The 17,987-nt window shown below is 37.6% G+C and overlaps 1 protein-coding gene across 1 annotated transcript in view; it reads left to right on the forward strand.

The window, feature by feature from the left end:
* Positions 1 to 17,987, forward strand: part of LAMA2 (laminin subunit alpha 2) — a 699,730-nt gene that overhangs the window by 164,245 nt on the left and 517,498 nt on the right. The window contains exons 2-3 of the mRNA XM_002690220.6: positions 4,877 to 5,047; positions 11,085 to 11,197. Of these exons, the coding sequence (XP_002690266.2) occupies positions 4,877 to 5,047; positions 11,085 to 11,197 (284 nt within the window). The remainder of the gene's footprint in view (positions 1 to 4,876; positions 5,048 to 11,084; positions 11,198 to 17,987) is intronic.

Genomic DNA, 17,987 nt, shown 5'->3' on the forward strand with positions numbered 1-17,987 from the left:
TGGTACTGTCAGTCATTTAAATAATGTACTGCTTAATGTAAAGCAGAAGAGCCTTACTGATTTGTGTGTCCATTTATTGTGATCCCTCCACCCACCATTGCTTTGCTCTAATTGTCATGTCTTACACTGTACCTCCCACAGGGTCGCAAAGAATGTGATACAACTGCACAACTGAGCATGCACATATGCAACATTACAATTTTTCTTAACATTAATATATATATTTAAACAAGTTGGGAAAAATCTGTTAAATTATATTCAAGTTTAGTTATTTGAGTCTGACATTTTTTGCTGATCTCATGTAATGATTTTTTATTCTAGATATTGCATTTTTCAGTTTTAGAATGTATATTTGGTATTTTTGTAGTTTCTAGTGACTTTATTTTTTATTATAAGCATTTGTGTGTGTATGTCTGTGATCATAAAAGAATGAAAGCTGATTAAAATTGTTTGTATACTGATTTCAACATCTGGTTGATATCAGTGTTGTTTTCCATTCACTGCTTTTCTTCTAAGTATGGGTGGCATTTTGTTTCATTTTATGTCCATCTAATATCTCTTTTACACAATTGCATTCTGAATGTTATAAACAGTCCTTGGTAGAAAATTCTGGATTCTGTTATGTTCTTTTGAAGAACAGTCATCAGTCTTTTAGTTTTGTGTTATATTAGTTACTTATCTGGACTCCATCTCCAAACTTTAGGCATGCCTATGGAATGCAGCAACTATGATCACGTGTTCTAATCATTTGTTCATTTATTCCCAACCAGTGAACTTGGAGCCTGCCTAAGGCATATATGTATATCTGGTATTGATAAGAGACTTGGGAAAAATTTGTACGCATATTTTGAGGTTCTTGTGGCTTTCTTTTTTCTAGTATTTCTTCCTCACTTTATAGCAGCTGTAATTGTCCTTAGTTCTGTTTCTGGTTCTTCAAGACAGTAAAGTTAAAAAAAGACAGTGAAATGTGGGTTTGAGTTTTAGTCACCTTGCATGCGCAGTCTGAGACATCCATTATCTTCCTTCTAAGCATGTACATCCCTCCTGGTTTACTTATCTATTTTGTGTTACTCTTCAGTGTCTTCAAGTATGAAATTTTAAAACATGTATTTTGTTTAGAATTCATAGCTGTTATCTGTGAACAGTTTAATAGTAGCTACTCCACGATTGGGCTTCCCTTGTAGCTTAGCAGTAAAGAATCCGTCTGTAATGCAGGAGATGCAGGTTTCATCCCTGGGTCTAGAAGATCCCCTGGAGAAGGATATGGCAACCCACTCCAGAATTCTTGCCTGGAAAATCCCATGGACAGAGGAACCTGGCAGGCTACTGTCTGAGGGGTTGCAAAAGAGTCAGACAGTGAGTGACACAACAGTAACAACTCCACATTAATAAAGTAGAATCTCTATATGCAGGTTTTAAAGATGTCTCTGCCATTTGAAACCAAAATGTGGGATTTTAAGTCAGATCATCAAGATCATACAAAATTCCATGAATATAGCACAGTGTTTGAGCAAGCAAATGTAATCTAAAAACATTCAAATAAAAACAGTGAAAATTTGGCACATTTATAACTGTTTACCATATGATAGCAGAATTTCTATTTTTCACATTACATAAACTTAGCCTTTTTCTAGATTATTTACTAAATGTATATATTACAGAACAGAGTATGTTTTTTATTCTCTGGTGTACATATTCTAATCTCTAATGAAATATAAAGCATAGTGAAAATAAATATTATTTGTTTTCTGTTTAGACTTGGTTTTTAAAGCTACAAATCCATCTAAATTTACGTAGTCTAGATACTATTCAGAAGAAAAATGTCAGTCATAATTGTGTGGGTAATGATGACTGGCTTTTATGTCATTAACATTACATGACCTCAGTTTGAATTGAGGTTGTAAGTCGATACTCTATAAAGGTTCACCATCTACTTGTAGTTCATTTACACTTGAAATGTTTATATAATCTTTAAGTAACCCATATTGCATATAGCAGTAAATATTACTCTGCTGCTTTTGAATGGAAATAAATAGGTACAGTCTAACAGATTTAACTTATAATGAAGTGGGCTGCATTCTATAATATGACCTGCTGAAGATTCAATAAAAGCTCAGATATCGACTGACTCTTCAAATTGGTCATTAGCAACTAACTGGGGACTTTCCTTGACCAGTACACTTTACTGATTTTTAAAAATAAACAACAAAGTAACTAATAAAATTTCAAAAGGCCACTGTTCCTTGACCACAAAGCAAGGCAAGTAAATTATGAAGAGGTTAATTTCAAGTACATGATCAATAAGTGTAACAGAAACAAATCAATGGAAAGAACTGAAAGATAGTAAATGTAAATTTTATTGATGTCTTTAGTTTATGATTGGAAAACTCTGAAACAACAAAGGGGTGGAGGCTGGATAAGTTATTTCTTTTAATAAGTATGTAAATTGATAAGCTCTGCTGAGAACCAGGTTTTGGCTCTTCTTTAAGCCCCAATGAGAATTAGCGGTCTGAGTTAAAGAGCTAAATTCAAATCTTAGTTATTGGTCTTGCTAATTCATAACGGTGCATATTGTTTGTCTTCTTTGAGCTGCATTTTCTTCACTTATAAAGTGGGACTAATAAAAAGTACACATGGGGTTAGCGGGGATTAAATCATATTATTTAAGGAATATGAAATAGCTTCTTAATCAATGTTACGTTTATACCCATAATCCTTTCATAACCATGTAATTTTGCTCACATTTATATATTTAATATGTGAGAAATTTAGGATATAATTCAGTTCTATATTTTGGAACATAACAATATATAGAAAAATAATTTTCACCAGTCATCTTCTCCTTTTGTCTTCCTCCCATGATTCCTCAGATCTGAAAAACTCCAGGCCTAACCAACTCCAATTAAGCCCCACAGTTCAGTTCAGTCACTCAGTCATGTCTGACTCTTTGTGACCCCATGGACTGCAGCACGCCAGGCCTCCCTGTCCATCACCAACTCCCAGAGTTTACTCAAAGTCATGTCCATTGAGTCAGTGATGCCATCCAGCCATCTCATCGTCTGTCTTCCCCTTCTCCTCCTGCCTTCAGTCTTTCCCAGCATTAGGGTCTTTTCAAATGAGTCAGTTCTTCGCATCAGGTGGCCAAAGTATTGGAGTTTCAGCTTCAGCATTAGTCCCACAGGGCTTGCACCAAAGCAGGGCATGGAGAGTCTCACCCATACCTTCAAAATGGAATCCAAAGTCAGGGTCAAGGTCAGGACTAGTCAGAAGTGAGGGAGACAAATATCACAAAGTGAAACTGACAGTATTCTGGGGGAATTTTAGAGGTATTGGCTCCTGCCTGAGAAGAATTGTATGTAAATAAAGTTGTTTTGTTTGTAGAAGCTTGCTGTTCAGTTGCTCAGTCGTGTCCAACTCTTTGAGACCCCATGGACTGCAACACACCAGGCTTCCCTGTTCTTCAGTATCTCCTGGAGTTTGCTCAAACGCATGTGCATTGAGTTGGTGATGCCATCCAACCATCTTGTCGTCTGTCCTCCCCTTCTCTTCCTGCCTTCAATCTTTTCCAGCATCAGGGTCTTTTCCAATGACTCAGTTCTTTGCATCGGGTGGCCAAAGTATTGGAGCTTCAGTCTTAGCATTAAGTCCCTCCAATGAATATTCAGGATTGATTTCCTTTAGGCTTGACTGGTTTGATCTCCTTACTGTCCACATTACTCTTAAGAGTCTCCTCCAACACCACAGTTTGAAAGCATCAGTTCTTTGGTGCTCAGCCCTCTTTATGGTCCAGCTCTCACATCCATACACATGACTACTGGAATAACCATAGCTTTGACTATACAGATCTCTGTTGGCAAAGTAATGTCTCTGCTTTTTAATATGCTGTCTAGGTTTGTCATAACTTATATAGACATAATATAATCTACACATAATCTAATAGATTAGAACAGTTACAAACTCAGTCCTCTGTCAATCACTCAGCATCCACGTAAGCTTTCAGAATAAAGTCTATACTCATATAATATTCCCTCTGCCTGGCATGTTTGTTTTTTTCCCTTCATTTTCTATACCAAATACATTTCTATTTTTTTCTCCAAGATACAGTTCAGGATCACTTCCCACAGTAAGCCCATCTTAATGGTATTTTCATTCTCAAATCTTTTTTTTTTTTTCATTCTCAAATCTTTTATGGTATCTGGTGTAGTGTGTGCTCAACATATATTTTATAAAATAATAATTGTACAGCTAGATGCAAAACTGGAGTAGGAAATGGCAACCCTCTCCAGTATTCTTGCCTAGGGAATCCCATAGACAGAGGAGCCTGGCGGGCTACAGTCCATGCAATTGCAAATGAGTCAGACATGACTGAGCGACTAAAGTAAAATAAACAGACGCAAAATAGCGGTGAAAGACAGAAGAGAAACCTTGTTTATTTAATCACATATTATTTACTAGCATAGAGAATTTAGTGTATAAAGGTAGATAGAGTATGTTCCGGGATGAGCTAATTATTTTAAAAATTGTAACCTGACAACTTTCACAAAACAGCTGAAATGCAGGATGGAAATTTCAGTAAGACTTGTGCCAATAACATGAGCAGACTTTTTAAAAGTGTGTTTTAGAGACAGGACTTTCTAATTATGTAGTAGAGGTTAAAAATTAAGAAGATAGTTTTAGAATTCATACTTAAGACTCAGGAAAAAAAATGCTAGTTTGATAACACATGCTATTTATGTAGTATACTTAATTAAGTCAGATATTAATTATCACTGATTATTCTATTTTCATTTAATGCTTTGGAAAGCATCCTATCTTAATTTCATTTTAAAATGCAATAAAATCATCCCACACACCTTCATTTGTTCATCTTTTTCAGGTTTATTCCCTGCTGTCCTGAATCTTGCTTCCAGTGCCCTCATCACCACAAATGCAACATGTGGAGAGAAAGGACCCGAAATGTATTGCAAATTGGTAGAGCATGTTCCCGGGCAGCCAGTGAGGAACCCTCAATGTCGGATCTGCAATCAAAACAGCAGCAATCCATACCGTATGTATTTAGGATTAACTTGTATGGAATTGGGTGGAAGATATCACTGAGAATGTTGAGGCCAAAGTGCATTAAAGTGAAAGGGCTTGTCTTCTCAATTTCTAGATCCTTTCTTCTATTGTGAGCTTTACAGCCCTTCTCTGTCTCTTGACAAACATTAGAATTCCCTATGTGTAGTGGGTATGGTGCTTGTGGAGAGTTTTCTAGCTGAAGACCTGTTGCAGTCATTGACTTTACTGCCTGCAGAAAAGTATGTGAGGGTGTGGTTATTAATAAAGGCTTTAGTAGGTCAGTAGTCACTATGTCCAGGTACTGTACTAGGAATACAGAAGGAATAAGATGTGGTCTCTGGCTCAGTTGAAGAAGTGGCAAGAAGCAGCTTATTGCTGTAGAGTGTGGTAGGTATCAAGGAAAGAATGAGCATAGGGACTTCAGGGAGAAGGAGAAGAGTCACGGATGATTCGGTCCAGGTATAGCTGGAGGCTTGCCGGAAGGGCATCTGAACTGAGACCCAAGGGCAAATATGAGCTGAGAATGTAAAGAGACAGAGGGAAGAGGAGGAACGCCAGGAGGAGGGGCTCAGAATAAAATAGAAAACATACTTGCTGGGAGAACTACAAGTAGTTAGAAATGGCTGCAAATGAAAGTGTCAGAGGGCTGGAACCAGTCTGTGTGCTTAAATACCACAGGAACAGTGTTTTAAGGAGAAGTGTCATACAAAGGCCTCTTGGTTGGCCTCTAGAAACCACACTAATATCTAAGACCCATTCATGCATTTATTCAGCAAGCGTTTGAAGACAGGCTCCTGGTAATGCATTGTTCTGAAGCAGAGTGTTGACTCATACATAGCCCTTGACTTAAAGACATAGGAAGGGAAATAGGGGAGACAGAAAAGTAAACTGAGTGCGAAGGGAACATCTAAGGACTCCTGGGGGAAAAATGACCCATATGCTTAGAAAATAAGGGTTAGTAAGTTGAAAAGGGGGAAATTTATATATATATATATAAAGCATACAGAAATTTGAAGACAGGAAACAGCATGATATATTCAGAGAACTATAAGAAATTAGGTTCACTAAGTAAGGCATTTATATGGATAAAGGGAAAATAGTGTGAGATAATTCTAGACATGGGAGTTGATTTGTAGACATATATTGAGAAATCATCAAATATTGGAGATATTAGTGCAGTGAATACTTACTATCAGTGAGGCAAACTACAATAGAGATACAGTTTCACAATTATATTATTTTAAAAATTAGTTTTCCCTCTCTTTTGTTTTAAAGTTGAGATGCTTATAAAGTGAAAAAGCTTTTTTCTCAGAATTTATATTTTTTAACTTGAAAGAAAGCTGGGAGGTACCCTGCATTCTTTCTTGGAGCTGGTTAAAGGGAATATTGCATAGTCCTGTCTCTATTATACAGTTTAGAGATGCTGAAAACTTTAATATTGTTATGTTTGAAGAACTGGGACTTTTGTGAATATGAAGCTGGTCTTATATATCGCAGAATGTTTTTAAGAAACAGTTAAGAAACCAAAGATGCCAAGCTTCAGAAACCTTTCTTACCTTTTAAATGACTCTCATTATTTTCTCAGATGTAGATTGTTATTGGTGTAGGAGGGGGAATATTAGAACACATCCTATCTATTTGCTATTCTTGTATAGAATAGTATGGGCCAAAGCTGAGGTCAGAGTAAGGGGAAACATCAGGACAAGAAAATTGAGGTAAAGGCTAGAAAATAAATAAACTGATGGACTATGAATTGTAGGTTCATTAGGGAAGAAGATGAAGCTTCATGGGAAGAAGGTGCAAGAATCGGTGGCCTTGATTTCATTGAATGTGAGAAAGCCTGGAGACAGGAAATGATTGGGAGGGGATAATAGGGGTGGTTGAGGGTTTTTGAGGATGGGTCGGGCAGAGAGAGAGTTAAAGTTTGTAAAATCATATATATGTGTATTTGTATGTGTGCATATATACATGTATGTGTATATATGTAGGACCATCTATACATGTATGTATATAAATATAAGTATTTATAGTTCCTGTCTATAAGTACAATGTCAGGATAAACAGCATTTGGGTATAAAAGGCAATTTAACAAATATTCAAGGGAGTAAATTCAGGTCTATACCTTAGGGTACATGTCATCAATGATAAAGAATTTTGAAGAAAGAAAACATCAGTGGGACCTGAGGTAGCAAAAGAGTTCCAGGAAGGTTGACAGACTCAGAAAGGGTTTAAAAACTTGAATTACCTGTGATTAGAGGGAAAGGCATTCCAGAAAAGGAGAAACTGAAGGAAATGTGTATACAGATACAGATGGAAGGAAGGTACAAAGATTCAGGTAGACCATAATTGAGTAGACGTTTTGTTAGGAAAATGAGTGAGATGTATTCACCAAGTTAAGTCCTTGAGTGAATGTCACTCTGCTCTTCAGAATTCCATATTCAGGATCTCTTGTTTCTCAGTGGAAGACATCTATATTTTGGCAAGACAAAGAGTGAATAAGTGTTTTAGCAAAGCAAGACAAATATGAGTTACATTTCCCATTTCCCATTTTATTTACTTGTGGTAAGTTTTTAAAACTTATCACAGCCTAAATTTATTTCATGTGATTAATTTTGAATGAAATGTAATGCTTCATTACATTTCAAAATAATGTTTTTGGAATCAGAAATTTAGAAAGAATACTAGCCCACAAGAATTTAAAAAAATAGCAGTAATCCACATGGATATAGTTTAGTAAAAGTTGGAGCAACAGATGATAAAATTCCACAAATTGACTGAACAGCTAGAATGAATCTGGAAGGTCTGTACTTAATTACCACACAAAGAAAGGGAAATTTGAACCTCCTGGCTATTAATGGATTGTGCTTTCCAATTAAAATAGCAGTTTGAGTTTTACTTCATCAACGATTCCCTTGCCAATTTTCAGTTGCAGTTAGCCTTTGGATTGACTTGAGTAACTATGAGAATGTTATAAGTTTCTATCTCTTTTTAAATGAGGGGAATATGCCAACAATTAATCAGTACTTGCAAATTAATTATGATTAAACTTTCATAATAGGGATTATGGTTAATTGTTGATTCATCTCCCAGTCTTCCTTTTCATGACTAATTTTCATATCAATTTAACCTGAGGTGGTAGATTTCAAAATTTCCAATTAGATAGCTCCTCTCACAATTACCTACAAGCCACAAGTGCGGTTTGGAAATGTGATTGTGTGCGTATTTTTCTATCACATGTTAAACCCACAATCTGGAAAGAAGGTTCTGGAGGATGTTTAAGGAACATATGCTGTGATATTTATTTTTCTTCAGAAGCAATGGAGTAATATTTCATTTATGGTTCTGATTTCTAATGTGCCGATTTCAGTACCCACTCATACCACCATTTGATATTTGGTTATCTTCAGCTATTTGTTGTTATTATAAAGACCTAACACTTTCCCTGTCTTCAGCAGAATAAGTTAACTAGTGCTAAATTATTAAACTTATTCAGCAATTTTGCTTTTCATTAATGAGATAAGGTCTCTCATCTCAGTGGACTGCTGTTATAATAAGACATGGTAGAAAACAAAGTCCATCAAGCTGTTCATTTGAATTAAATAATTTACCAATATAGATTATTTTTGTCTTGTCCTGTAAACTCATATTACCATAAGTAAATCAAAGATAAAAACCTTTTACTTTCAGTTAAAGAATTTATAGCAGACTACGTTAATAAAATTAATGTATAATAAAACTGTTCGCAGTCTGAAATTGGCAAATTTAATAAATATTCTGTTTTTATAAACTTTTTGAAAGATGATTTTATTTTATTTTACCCTCAGATTTCTTTTGCATTGAGGCCTGATTGGTTTTTATTTTAAAAATTTTTATTAAATATAATTTATCTCCAGTAAAGATTCAGAATCCTGCATATTTTGAACATATATATAATTCATTCTATGTATATGCTCCAATATTTCCTGGAGAATTCAATGGACAAAGGAGCCTGGTGAGCTACAGTCCTTGGGGTTGCAAAGAGTCAGATACAACTAAATGACTTTCACTTTTCACATATACATAATCGTGGTTAGAATATTAATGACTATAATGTTCTTCTGGTAGCTCTGTGAGTTGAGAGTTCCCATCCAAAATATTTTTACTGGTCCATGGCAAAATTGTTGTTTTTAAACATCCTCCATTTTATGAAACAGGTGATGATATCTTAAATAGCAATAGTAGCAACACTAGTCTGGATGCTACTATTACTTGGAGAAATAAAGAGCTGTAACTCCGATTCGAGTTATACCACAAATTGTGATGTAACTCCACAATTGGTATATATTTTGGAGTCATATCAATTCCACAAATCTCTTTCACATATATATATATTTTTTTACTTTTTCTGAAAGTTAAGATTTTGGGAACTTGTACCATGAATAGAGTTTTATTATCCTCACTTCAATAATGACACAGTTTAAGTGACTTGTCCATGGGCAGTTAAATGCTAAATGGTGGATCCAGGTGGACTATCCAGTTTCTCATTCTCCAGAGCTTCATGGTTCAAATCTCACATGCTTTCATCACCAGTATCTTTAAAACACCTGGCTATATTACTGCATTATGTCCACAGATTGAGTCCATGATTGTTCCTCATAGTAATATGGTTTGTTCATTATTTGAAATATTCCTTCAATTTGCAAAAAAAGATTATGTTCTAATAAAAGAATATTCTTAAGCCATTCATTTGAGACAGCCTTCCAAAGGATTAGTGTTATAAAAGTTCTCAGGACTGACGCTCCAAATAATTAATCCACATTTACCAGAGAGCAGCAGGAAAGCTAACCTCTTCCCTGTTTACATTTCTGCACGCAAATAGGCTGACTTCCAAGTGCAATGTTAGGGAGTTAACTCTTACTGCAGCCCTGGGAATAGAAATAGGAACATCCTCAACAGCCTTTCACTCGGGCCATCCTCACCTATTCCTGAGCTGGGACGGATTAGGAGCAGAACTTGTATTACTTGGGAAATAAGTAGCACAGATACAGACAAGAACGAATGACTGTAAACCAAACAGGAACAAGAATTTTGGCATTCCAGAGGCAGTGGTTGCTGTTGCAAGATGCATGCAACTAAGTGGGAGAAGACAAGGAATCCGTGAGTTTTGAGGATTATAAGAAGGAAGGAACTGTAAGAAAGGACTGTCAAGGGAGGTGGCAACAGTTATCCACACCTCCTCTTTTCTGTCTCCAGTCTTGCTTTAATTCTCACAATGGGTCCCATTCTCATCTATTTGGAGTAAAGGCAAGGGAAGATCCATGCTTTATCGGTAGGATGGAGGTTCATGTGCCATCCTATCCTTGTCTTTATTGTCCAGAACCCCACTGTTAGTGATTATGGGGATGAATGGGTACCATCCTGAATGGGAGATTTGGAGTATCTTTCATTTTATTTTTAAATAATGGTTTAAATACAAAGTTGGCAGATTGAGGACTGACTGCAAAAAGCCTCATAGGATGGATTTGACAGCATTTTATATTAAAACCAGATACATATTGAATTGCCCAAGTCTTGGTAATAATGTATGTGTCAGAAGGGCAAATCTTCAAGTACCTTTCAACCACAATTCAGGATTTTATGTTTCTGTTCACAAAGTTGATGGCATACTAGAGCCAGCTCAAACAGTAGAGTTTTTGCTTCTGTGAATGACTGACACATCAATTAGATTTCAATATTATTTTTCACACTTAATTTCTGTAGTTATCTTTAAAGTTGCCCATTTTAGTTGATAGCCAGAGTGCTGAACAGCATCTTCTCATATAGTTTAAGTGTTTAACCATTTCATACTACTTTGCAGAGTGCTGTGAAAAAAGTCTGCATTAAGCCAGTTCTTTTAGAGATACAAATTGCTCTCTGTTTCTATTATTTTAATGTTTGACATTCATATGGTTATAGTTTTAACTTAGTTTTGCTTTTTGCTTGTTAAAACAGCTATAAATTCTTTATATGATCTTTTCTTCTTTTATATGTTGCTGCTGATTCAATAGAGAGGCACCCGATTACAAATGCTATTGATGGCAAGAACACTTGGTGGCAGAGTCCCAGTATTAAGAATGGAATTGAATACCATTATGTTACAATTACACTGGATTTACAGCAGGTATAGTGCCTCTTTTTATTTATTGATTTTATCATTTTCTTCTTTGAAATTGTATTTGTATTTACTATTTTGTATACTTACTAATTCTTGGGTGAAAGGATACTCTTTCATTACCCTCCATTATTTTTTTGACACAGTGACAAAAGGACTTATTCATTTAGTATATTGTTATTTAAAAATATTTGGCATTTATTTTCTAAAGCACATTAAAACGAATTCACATGAGGAATTTAAAACTGAATTAGGAGCTGACTAATTAACCCTATAACTAATGAGGATTAATGATAAGAATATTGATCAACAAAATTTTACAAAAATTTAAGTTTGATTTTTGTTGATCACACCACATGTCTTGTAGAATCTTAGTTCCCCAACCAGTGATGAAACCTGCACCCTCAGCAATGGAAGTGTGGAGTCCTAACCACTGGACCACCAGGGAATTCTCATGTTTTAACTTTTAAAATAATAGAGTGCTACTACTCTGTTCATGGTGTGTATACTAAAAGGTTCTTGGATAACAAGGCTCTTGAGTAAATTGCCTCTCGTTACTGAGACTTAAACAAGCTGTGGCAGTTGATTCTTAAACTTGGGCCAGTAAATGAGGTAACAAGCGTTGTAGATGTATAAAAGTTGATGTTAGAATTTGTGTGTTTGTGGCACACAGGTCTAGGTGCCTTCTATGCTTAATTTCTTTCTCCTTTCTGTTCACCATATTCAGCTCAGGTCGAAATGTTTAGTCAAGAATAACCATACGCCCAAATTATCTAGGGTTGCAAATAGGATGGAATCTGGAAGAATGTTCCTATATTTTACTGTTATTCCAAATACAAATTTTCTTTGATTGACTGAAGGCTGAGACTGGAAATATTGAGCCTAGATGACTTCTTTAAGTCAGCCTATTCCTCCCTCACTCTCTGCAGTCAGCACAGGAAAGACTCTCAGCCAGTCCTCCCTGACACTGTGGACGCAGAGCAGCAGAGGAGTTTGGGGTTAGTGGAGAAGATGTAGTTAAAATAGCTGATGACAGACACTGTACACTGTAGAGGTTGTGTTTTCACGTGTGGTCACAGTGGAGGAACGCACCAGCCATTGGGAGTTAGTTACGTTCTCAGGAGGCCAGATGGGCACCAGGCATCTCCCTAATGGATGCTGTTCATCATCAACAGGAGTACAAACTGTCCCCCTTAGGTTCAGGACCCATTATGGCCAGGGTCCCCAGATTCAAGAATTGCAAAGAGCTATTTGGTGGGCCTCAAGGCAGACACTCTTTCCACCTATCTGGAACTCATTTTGACCTGAGCAGCAGGGTAGTGGCAGGGACTCAGTACTATAGCAATTGCCCACAGGTGTGGATTTATTTCTACTCATCATGTTAAGTTGCTTCAGTTGTATCAGACTCTGCAACCCCATGGACTGTAGCCCGCCACGCTTCTCTATCCTTGGGATTCTCCAGGCAAGAATAAGGGAGTGGGTTGCCATGCCCTCCTCAAGGGGATCTTCTTGCATTGCAGGTGGATTCTTTGCCTCTAGCACCATCTGGGAAGCCCTTACTCATTTTCTACTCATATGGGCAACTGAATAGCATCTTCGAGTTAATAGTATTTGTCAGGAAGTCTCAGAGTACAATCAGGGAAGGCAGGCAAACTACTACACTGATGAATTATACTTTAATGAAATCTTGTACATGAATTCCCTTAAAATCCTAGCCTCAAAACAGACTTCATCCCTCTCTGGATAAAGACAGCTTCGTCCTTTGCCAGTCACAGCAGTCGTCCCCTGTCATATGGTCACTAAAAGTTGCCGTCTCACTTTCCAGTCAGGAATGAGGCTGCTGTCTATTGTCTTGGGTCATCTCCTGGGATAGAGAATCAATAAATAGTGATGTTTCATTGCTCAGGTTTACTCTCCACCTATGCTTTTAGATCACACATGGAGCAAGACACTCAACTATTAATATAATTTGGTCAAATTATGTATACTATTCTTTGAGCTCAACCACAGTAATGTTAACAGGCAGAGCTCATTTGATTGTGATTCATTTTATTGTGTTTCACAGGCATTTCATTTTTTTTTTCTTTTTTTAAAAACTGGAGGATTGTGACAACTCTGTGGCCAACAAATCTCTTGGCACCATTTTCCCAACTGTACCTGTTCACCTCATGTCTCTGTGTCATATTTTGGTAATTCTTTCAGTATTCCAAACTTTTCCATTATCATTATATTTGATATGTAATCTGTGATCGGTGAGCTTTGATGTTGCTATTACAGCTGTTTTTTTGGATGAGTAGAAAATGAGTAAGGGTTTCCCAGATGGCCCTAGTGGTAAGGAACCCACCTGCAGTGAGCTTGTTTAGAGGCGTCCTGCACAGGGTGGTTGGGTGATGCCAGGTCTTGTATTCAAGTGGTTTCCTTTGTGTGAGTTCTCACTCTTTGATACTCCGTAGGGTTAGTTCTCTGGTAGTCTAGGGTCTTGGAGTCAGTGCTCCCACTCCAAAGGCTCAGGGCTTGATCTCACAAAGGATTTTTTTCTCACTCTTGCAACGTGATTGTAAGAGTCAGCTGTGGCCTTCCTCTGCATCATCTTCATTCTGTGACTCAGGTGGAGGAAGAAATACCCTTGCACCCCTGGCTTGTGCCAAGTTAAGACTGCAGCCCTGATGATGAGACTTCTCATTCAGTGTCCTTTCCTCCATTCCATTTCCCCAAATGTGGCTGCTTGTAGAGGTGCTTACAACGTGGCTGACGCTCTGCCCGAGCCATACATGGAGGCCTGGGCTCTGGTACCTTAGGGCAGAGGATATGAAGGCAAAGGAAGCCAGCAGCCTTCCTTCCGTGGGACTCACCCTAGGTAAGGTGGCCACAGCAGGGATGCTCGTTACCCCAGAGGCAGAGGGTACGACAGAGCACATGACACAGTGGCAAGGGGCGTTGTGTTCCAGGTGCCAAAGCCACAGCTCCCCAAAGATGCCAACCTGGTGATGCAAGTAGGGGGAGAAACCTCTTCACCCAGACCTCGTGAGATGAGCCGGGTCAGGTGGAGGGGGCGGACCAGCAAGGTCTATTACAACTTTTTGGGGTCCATGAACCATGGTCGTATATAAGAAGATGAATTTAGTAACTGTTGCATGTGTTCTGACTGCTCACTAATCAGTCATTTCCTCATCTCTCTTCCTCTCTTTGGGCCTTTCTATTGCCTGAGACATAAAACATTGAAATTACTAACCCTGCAGTTAATAACCTTGCAATAGCTTCTGAGTGTTCAAATGAAAGGAACAGTTGCATATCTCTCACTTTGTAATCAAAAGCTAGAATTAAATAAGCTTAATGAGAAAGGCATGTCAAAAGCCAAGATAGGCAGAAGGCTAGTCCTCTTGCAACAGTTAGTCAAGTTTTGAATGCAAAGGATAAGTTTTTAAAGGAAACTAAAAGTGCCACTGCAATGAATACACAAATGATTAGGAAGCAAGGTAGCATTATTGCTGAACTGTGAACATTTTATTGATCTTGACAGAAGATCAAACTAGCTATGCTGCTAAGTCACTTCAGTCGTGTCCGACTCTGTGCGACCCCATGGACTGCAGCCCACCAGGCTCCTCCGTCCATGGGATTTTCCAGGCAAGAGTACTGGAGTGGGGCGCCATTGCCTGGAACCTCAACAAATCTCAGGCACTCAGGAACACACTATCTATACAATATTCTGACACTCACTAGCATATTCTGACACTCACTAGCATATTCCAGAACTCATACTGCTCTGATTCTCCCCACACTGACACACATTTACATACCTCTGTCACTAAACCCACATGAGCAGTCACTAGAACTTCATACATTACCCTGCCTCTTCTTTATAGGGCGTCCTGGTGGCTCAGATGGTAAAGAATCTGCCTTCTATGTGGGAGACCAGCCTTCCCTTAAGCCAAAGCCTAATCCAGAGCTAGGCCCTCAATTCAGTTCAGTCGCTCAGTCGTGTCTGACTCTTTGCAACCACATGAATTGCAGCACGCCAGGCCTCCCTGTCCATCACCAACTCCCGGATTTTACCCAAACTCATGTCCATCGAGTCAGTGATGCCATCCAGCCATCTCATCCTCTGTCGTCCCCTTCTCCTCGTGCCCCCAAATTCTCCCAGCATCAGGGTCTTTTCCAATGAGTCAACTCTTCACATGAGGTGGCCAAAGTACTGGAGTTTCAGCTTCAGCATCAGTCCTTCCAATAAACTCCCAGGACTGATCTCCTTTAGGATGGACTGGTTGGATCTCCTTGCAGTCCCAGGGACTCTCAAGAGTCTTCTCCAACACTGCCCTAGCTCTGTTCAATTGTACAGAGGCTGAGAGAAGTGAGGAAGCTGCAGAACAAAGCTGTGAAGCCAGTAGAGAATGATTTATGAGGTTTAAAGAAAGAAGGCATATCCATAACATGTAAGTGTCAGATAAAGCAGCAAATGCTGATATAGATGAGATGCAAGCTGCAGCAAGTTATGCAGAGGATAATCATGAAAATAGGGCCAACAGATTTTCAATAGTCTTCTATTGGAAGAAGATGCCATCTAGGACTTTTATAGCTAGAGACAAGAAGTCAATACATGGCTTTAAAATCTTTAAAGGACAGGCTGGCTTTCTCTTAGCCTGTAAGGGCTAATGTAGCCAGTGACTTGAAGGTAAGGCCAATGCCCATTTACCATTCCAGAAATCCCAGGGCCCATGTGAATCATGTTTAATCTATTAATACTATGCCTGTGCTCTATAAATGGAACAACAAGGCCTAGATGATTGCAAGCTGTTTTCAAGGTGGTTTACTGAATATTTTAAGCCTACTGTTGAGAACTATTGCTAGAAAAAAAAAAGATTCTTTCATAATATTACTGCTCATTGACAACACATCTAGTCACCCAAGAGCTCTGATAGACATGTACAGTAAGATTTATGTGGTTTTCATGCTTGCTAACACAAGATCCATTATGCAGCCCATGGATCAAGGAATCATTTCAACTTCTATGTATTATTATTTAAGAAATATATTTTGTAAGACTACAGCTGTCATAGATAGTGATTCTTCTGATGTATCAGGGCAAAATAAATTGAAAATTTTGGAAAGGATTCAACATGTTAGATGACATTAAGAAATTAGTGATGCATAGGAAGAGCTCAAAATATCAACATTGATAGGAGTTTGGAAGAAGTTGATTTTAACCCTAATGGATGACTTGGAGCAGTTCAAGACTTTACTAGAGAAAGTAACTACAGATGAGGTTGAAATAGCAAGAGAACTGGAATTAGAAATGGAGCTTCAGATATGATTGAATTCCTGCAACCTCATGATTAACAGATGGGGAGTTGCTTTTTATGGATGACCAAGGAAACTGGTTCCCTGACATGGAATCTACTCCTGGTGACAATGTTGTAAGGAGTGTTGACATGACAAAAGAAGGAATTAGAATATTACATATCTTAGTTGACAAAGTAGCAGCAGTGTTTGAAAGGATTGCCTCCAGTTTTGAAAGCATTTGAGTGAAATGCTATCAAATAGCATTGCATGCTACAGAGAAATTGTTCATGAAAGGAAGAGTAAATCAATGCAGCAGTGTTGTCTTATTTTAAGAAATTGCCACAACCACCCCAACCTTCAGCAACCACTACCTTGATATTCAGCAGCCATTAACTTCCAATCGAGACTCAATATCAGCAAAAAGATGGTGACTCGCTGAAGGATCAGATATATTTAGCATTTTTTTAGCAATAAAGTATTTTAAAATTGAGATATGGTTGTTTTTTTTTTTAGACACAGTATTGTTGCTCACTTAATAGGCTTCAATATAGTGTAAACTTTTATATGCACTAGGAAACCAAAAAAATTCATATGACTCACTTCATTGAAATATTCACCTTATTGCAGTGGTCTGGAATTGAACCTGCAGCATCTCCAAAGTATGCCTGTATTTGTTATTAAAAAGAGTAGCATTTTTTCCTTCTAATTTATAACTGAATGATGCAGTCACAAGTTTTTACTAAATCATTTTTATTCAATATACTGACCATTATTAATTTGACAGGTCAAAGTGTGCATCTGAAAACCCATTTTTTCAACAAAGTTATTTCGATTTTCCCATTTTCTTTGCATCTCCCCTCATACATTCCCACATGGTATCTCAAGAGGTATTGTGGACTTGTTTTCCTATTCTTTCATTTATCTCTTTCGTTTAATGGCCTTAAGTTGAGCGAATACTCAGACATCTTTTATGGTTCAGTCTTCATAACAAGTGGCAGAAATATGTTTATAAGATCGATTTACCTGTCTGAAATACACCTGGTGGAAGTGGTATAGAGATGTGTCCTCATATGGTCTCATAACCCCAGATGGCACCCACCCATGTCCTTATTCACTTCAGCCCTTCTTACCGCCTGTAAATCAACGCATCATGTGTTCAAGAGAAGGGGAAAACAATTTACAAAATAAAATAAATCCTTATTTCTGCTTGTCTCAAGGTTTTAATTTAGGCAATGATTTAATGATATAAAAAGCTAAACAGGTTTTGTTACCAGATTTTATACAGGAATTCCACAGACAGGAAAGGGCTTTAGACCTCTTGTTTGGCGTCAGGCTTTGAGTAACAAACTGAATAGGTTCTTAGAACCTATTCAATTAAGGAGCAAAGCTGCAGGAAGGCATATTATAATGCATTGGCAACATAGAAAATGTGGACATCTTTATTACTTCATTTGTTTCTCACAATTAGCCTATAAAGTAGCTAGTATTATTATCCCTTTTAATAGTTGAAGAATGCTGAGAC

Source organism: Bos taurus, chromosome 9 (genome assembly GCF_002263795.3).
Source record: "Bos taurus isolate L1 Dominette 01449 registration number 42190680 breed Hereford chromosome 9, ARS-UCD2.0, whole genome shotgun sequence".
NCBI classification, from domain to species: domain Eukaryota; kingdom Metazoa; phylum Chordata; class Mammalia; order Artiodactyla; family Bovidae; genus Bos; species Bos taurus.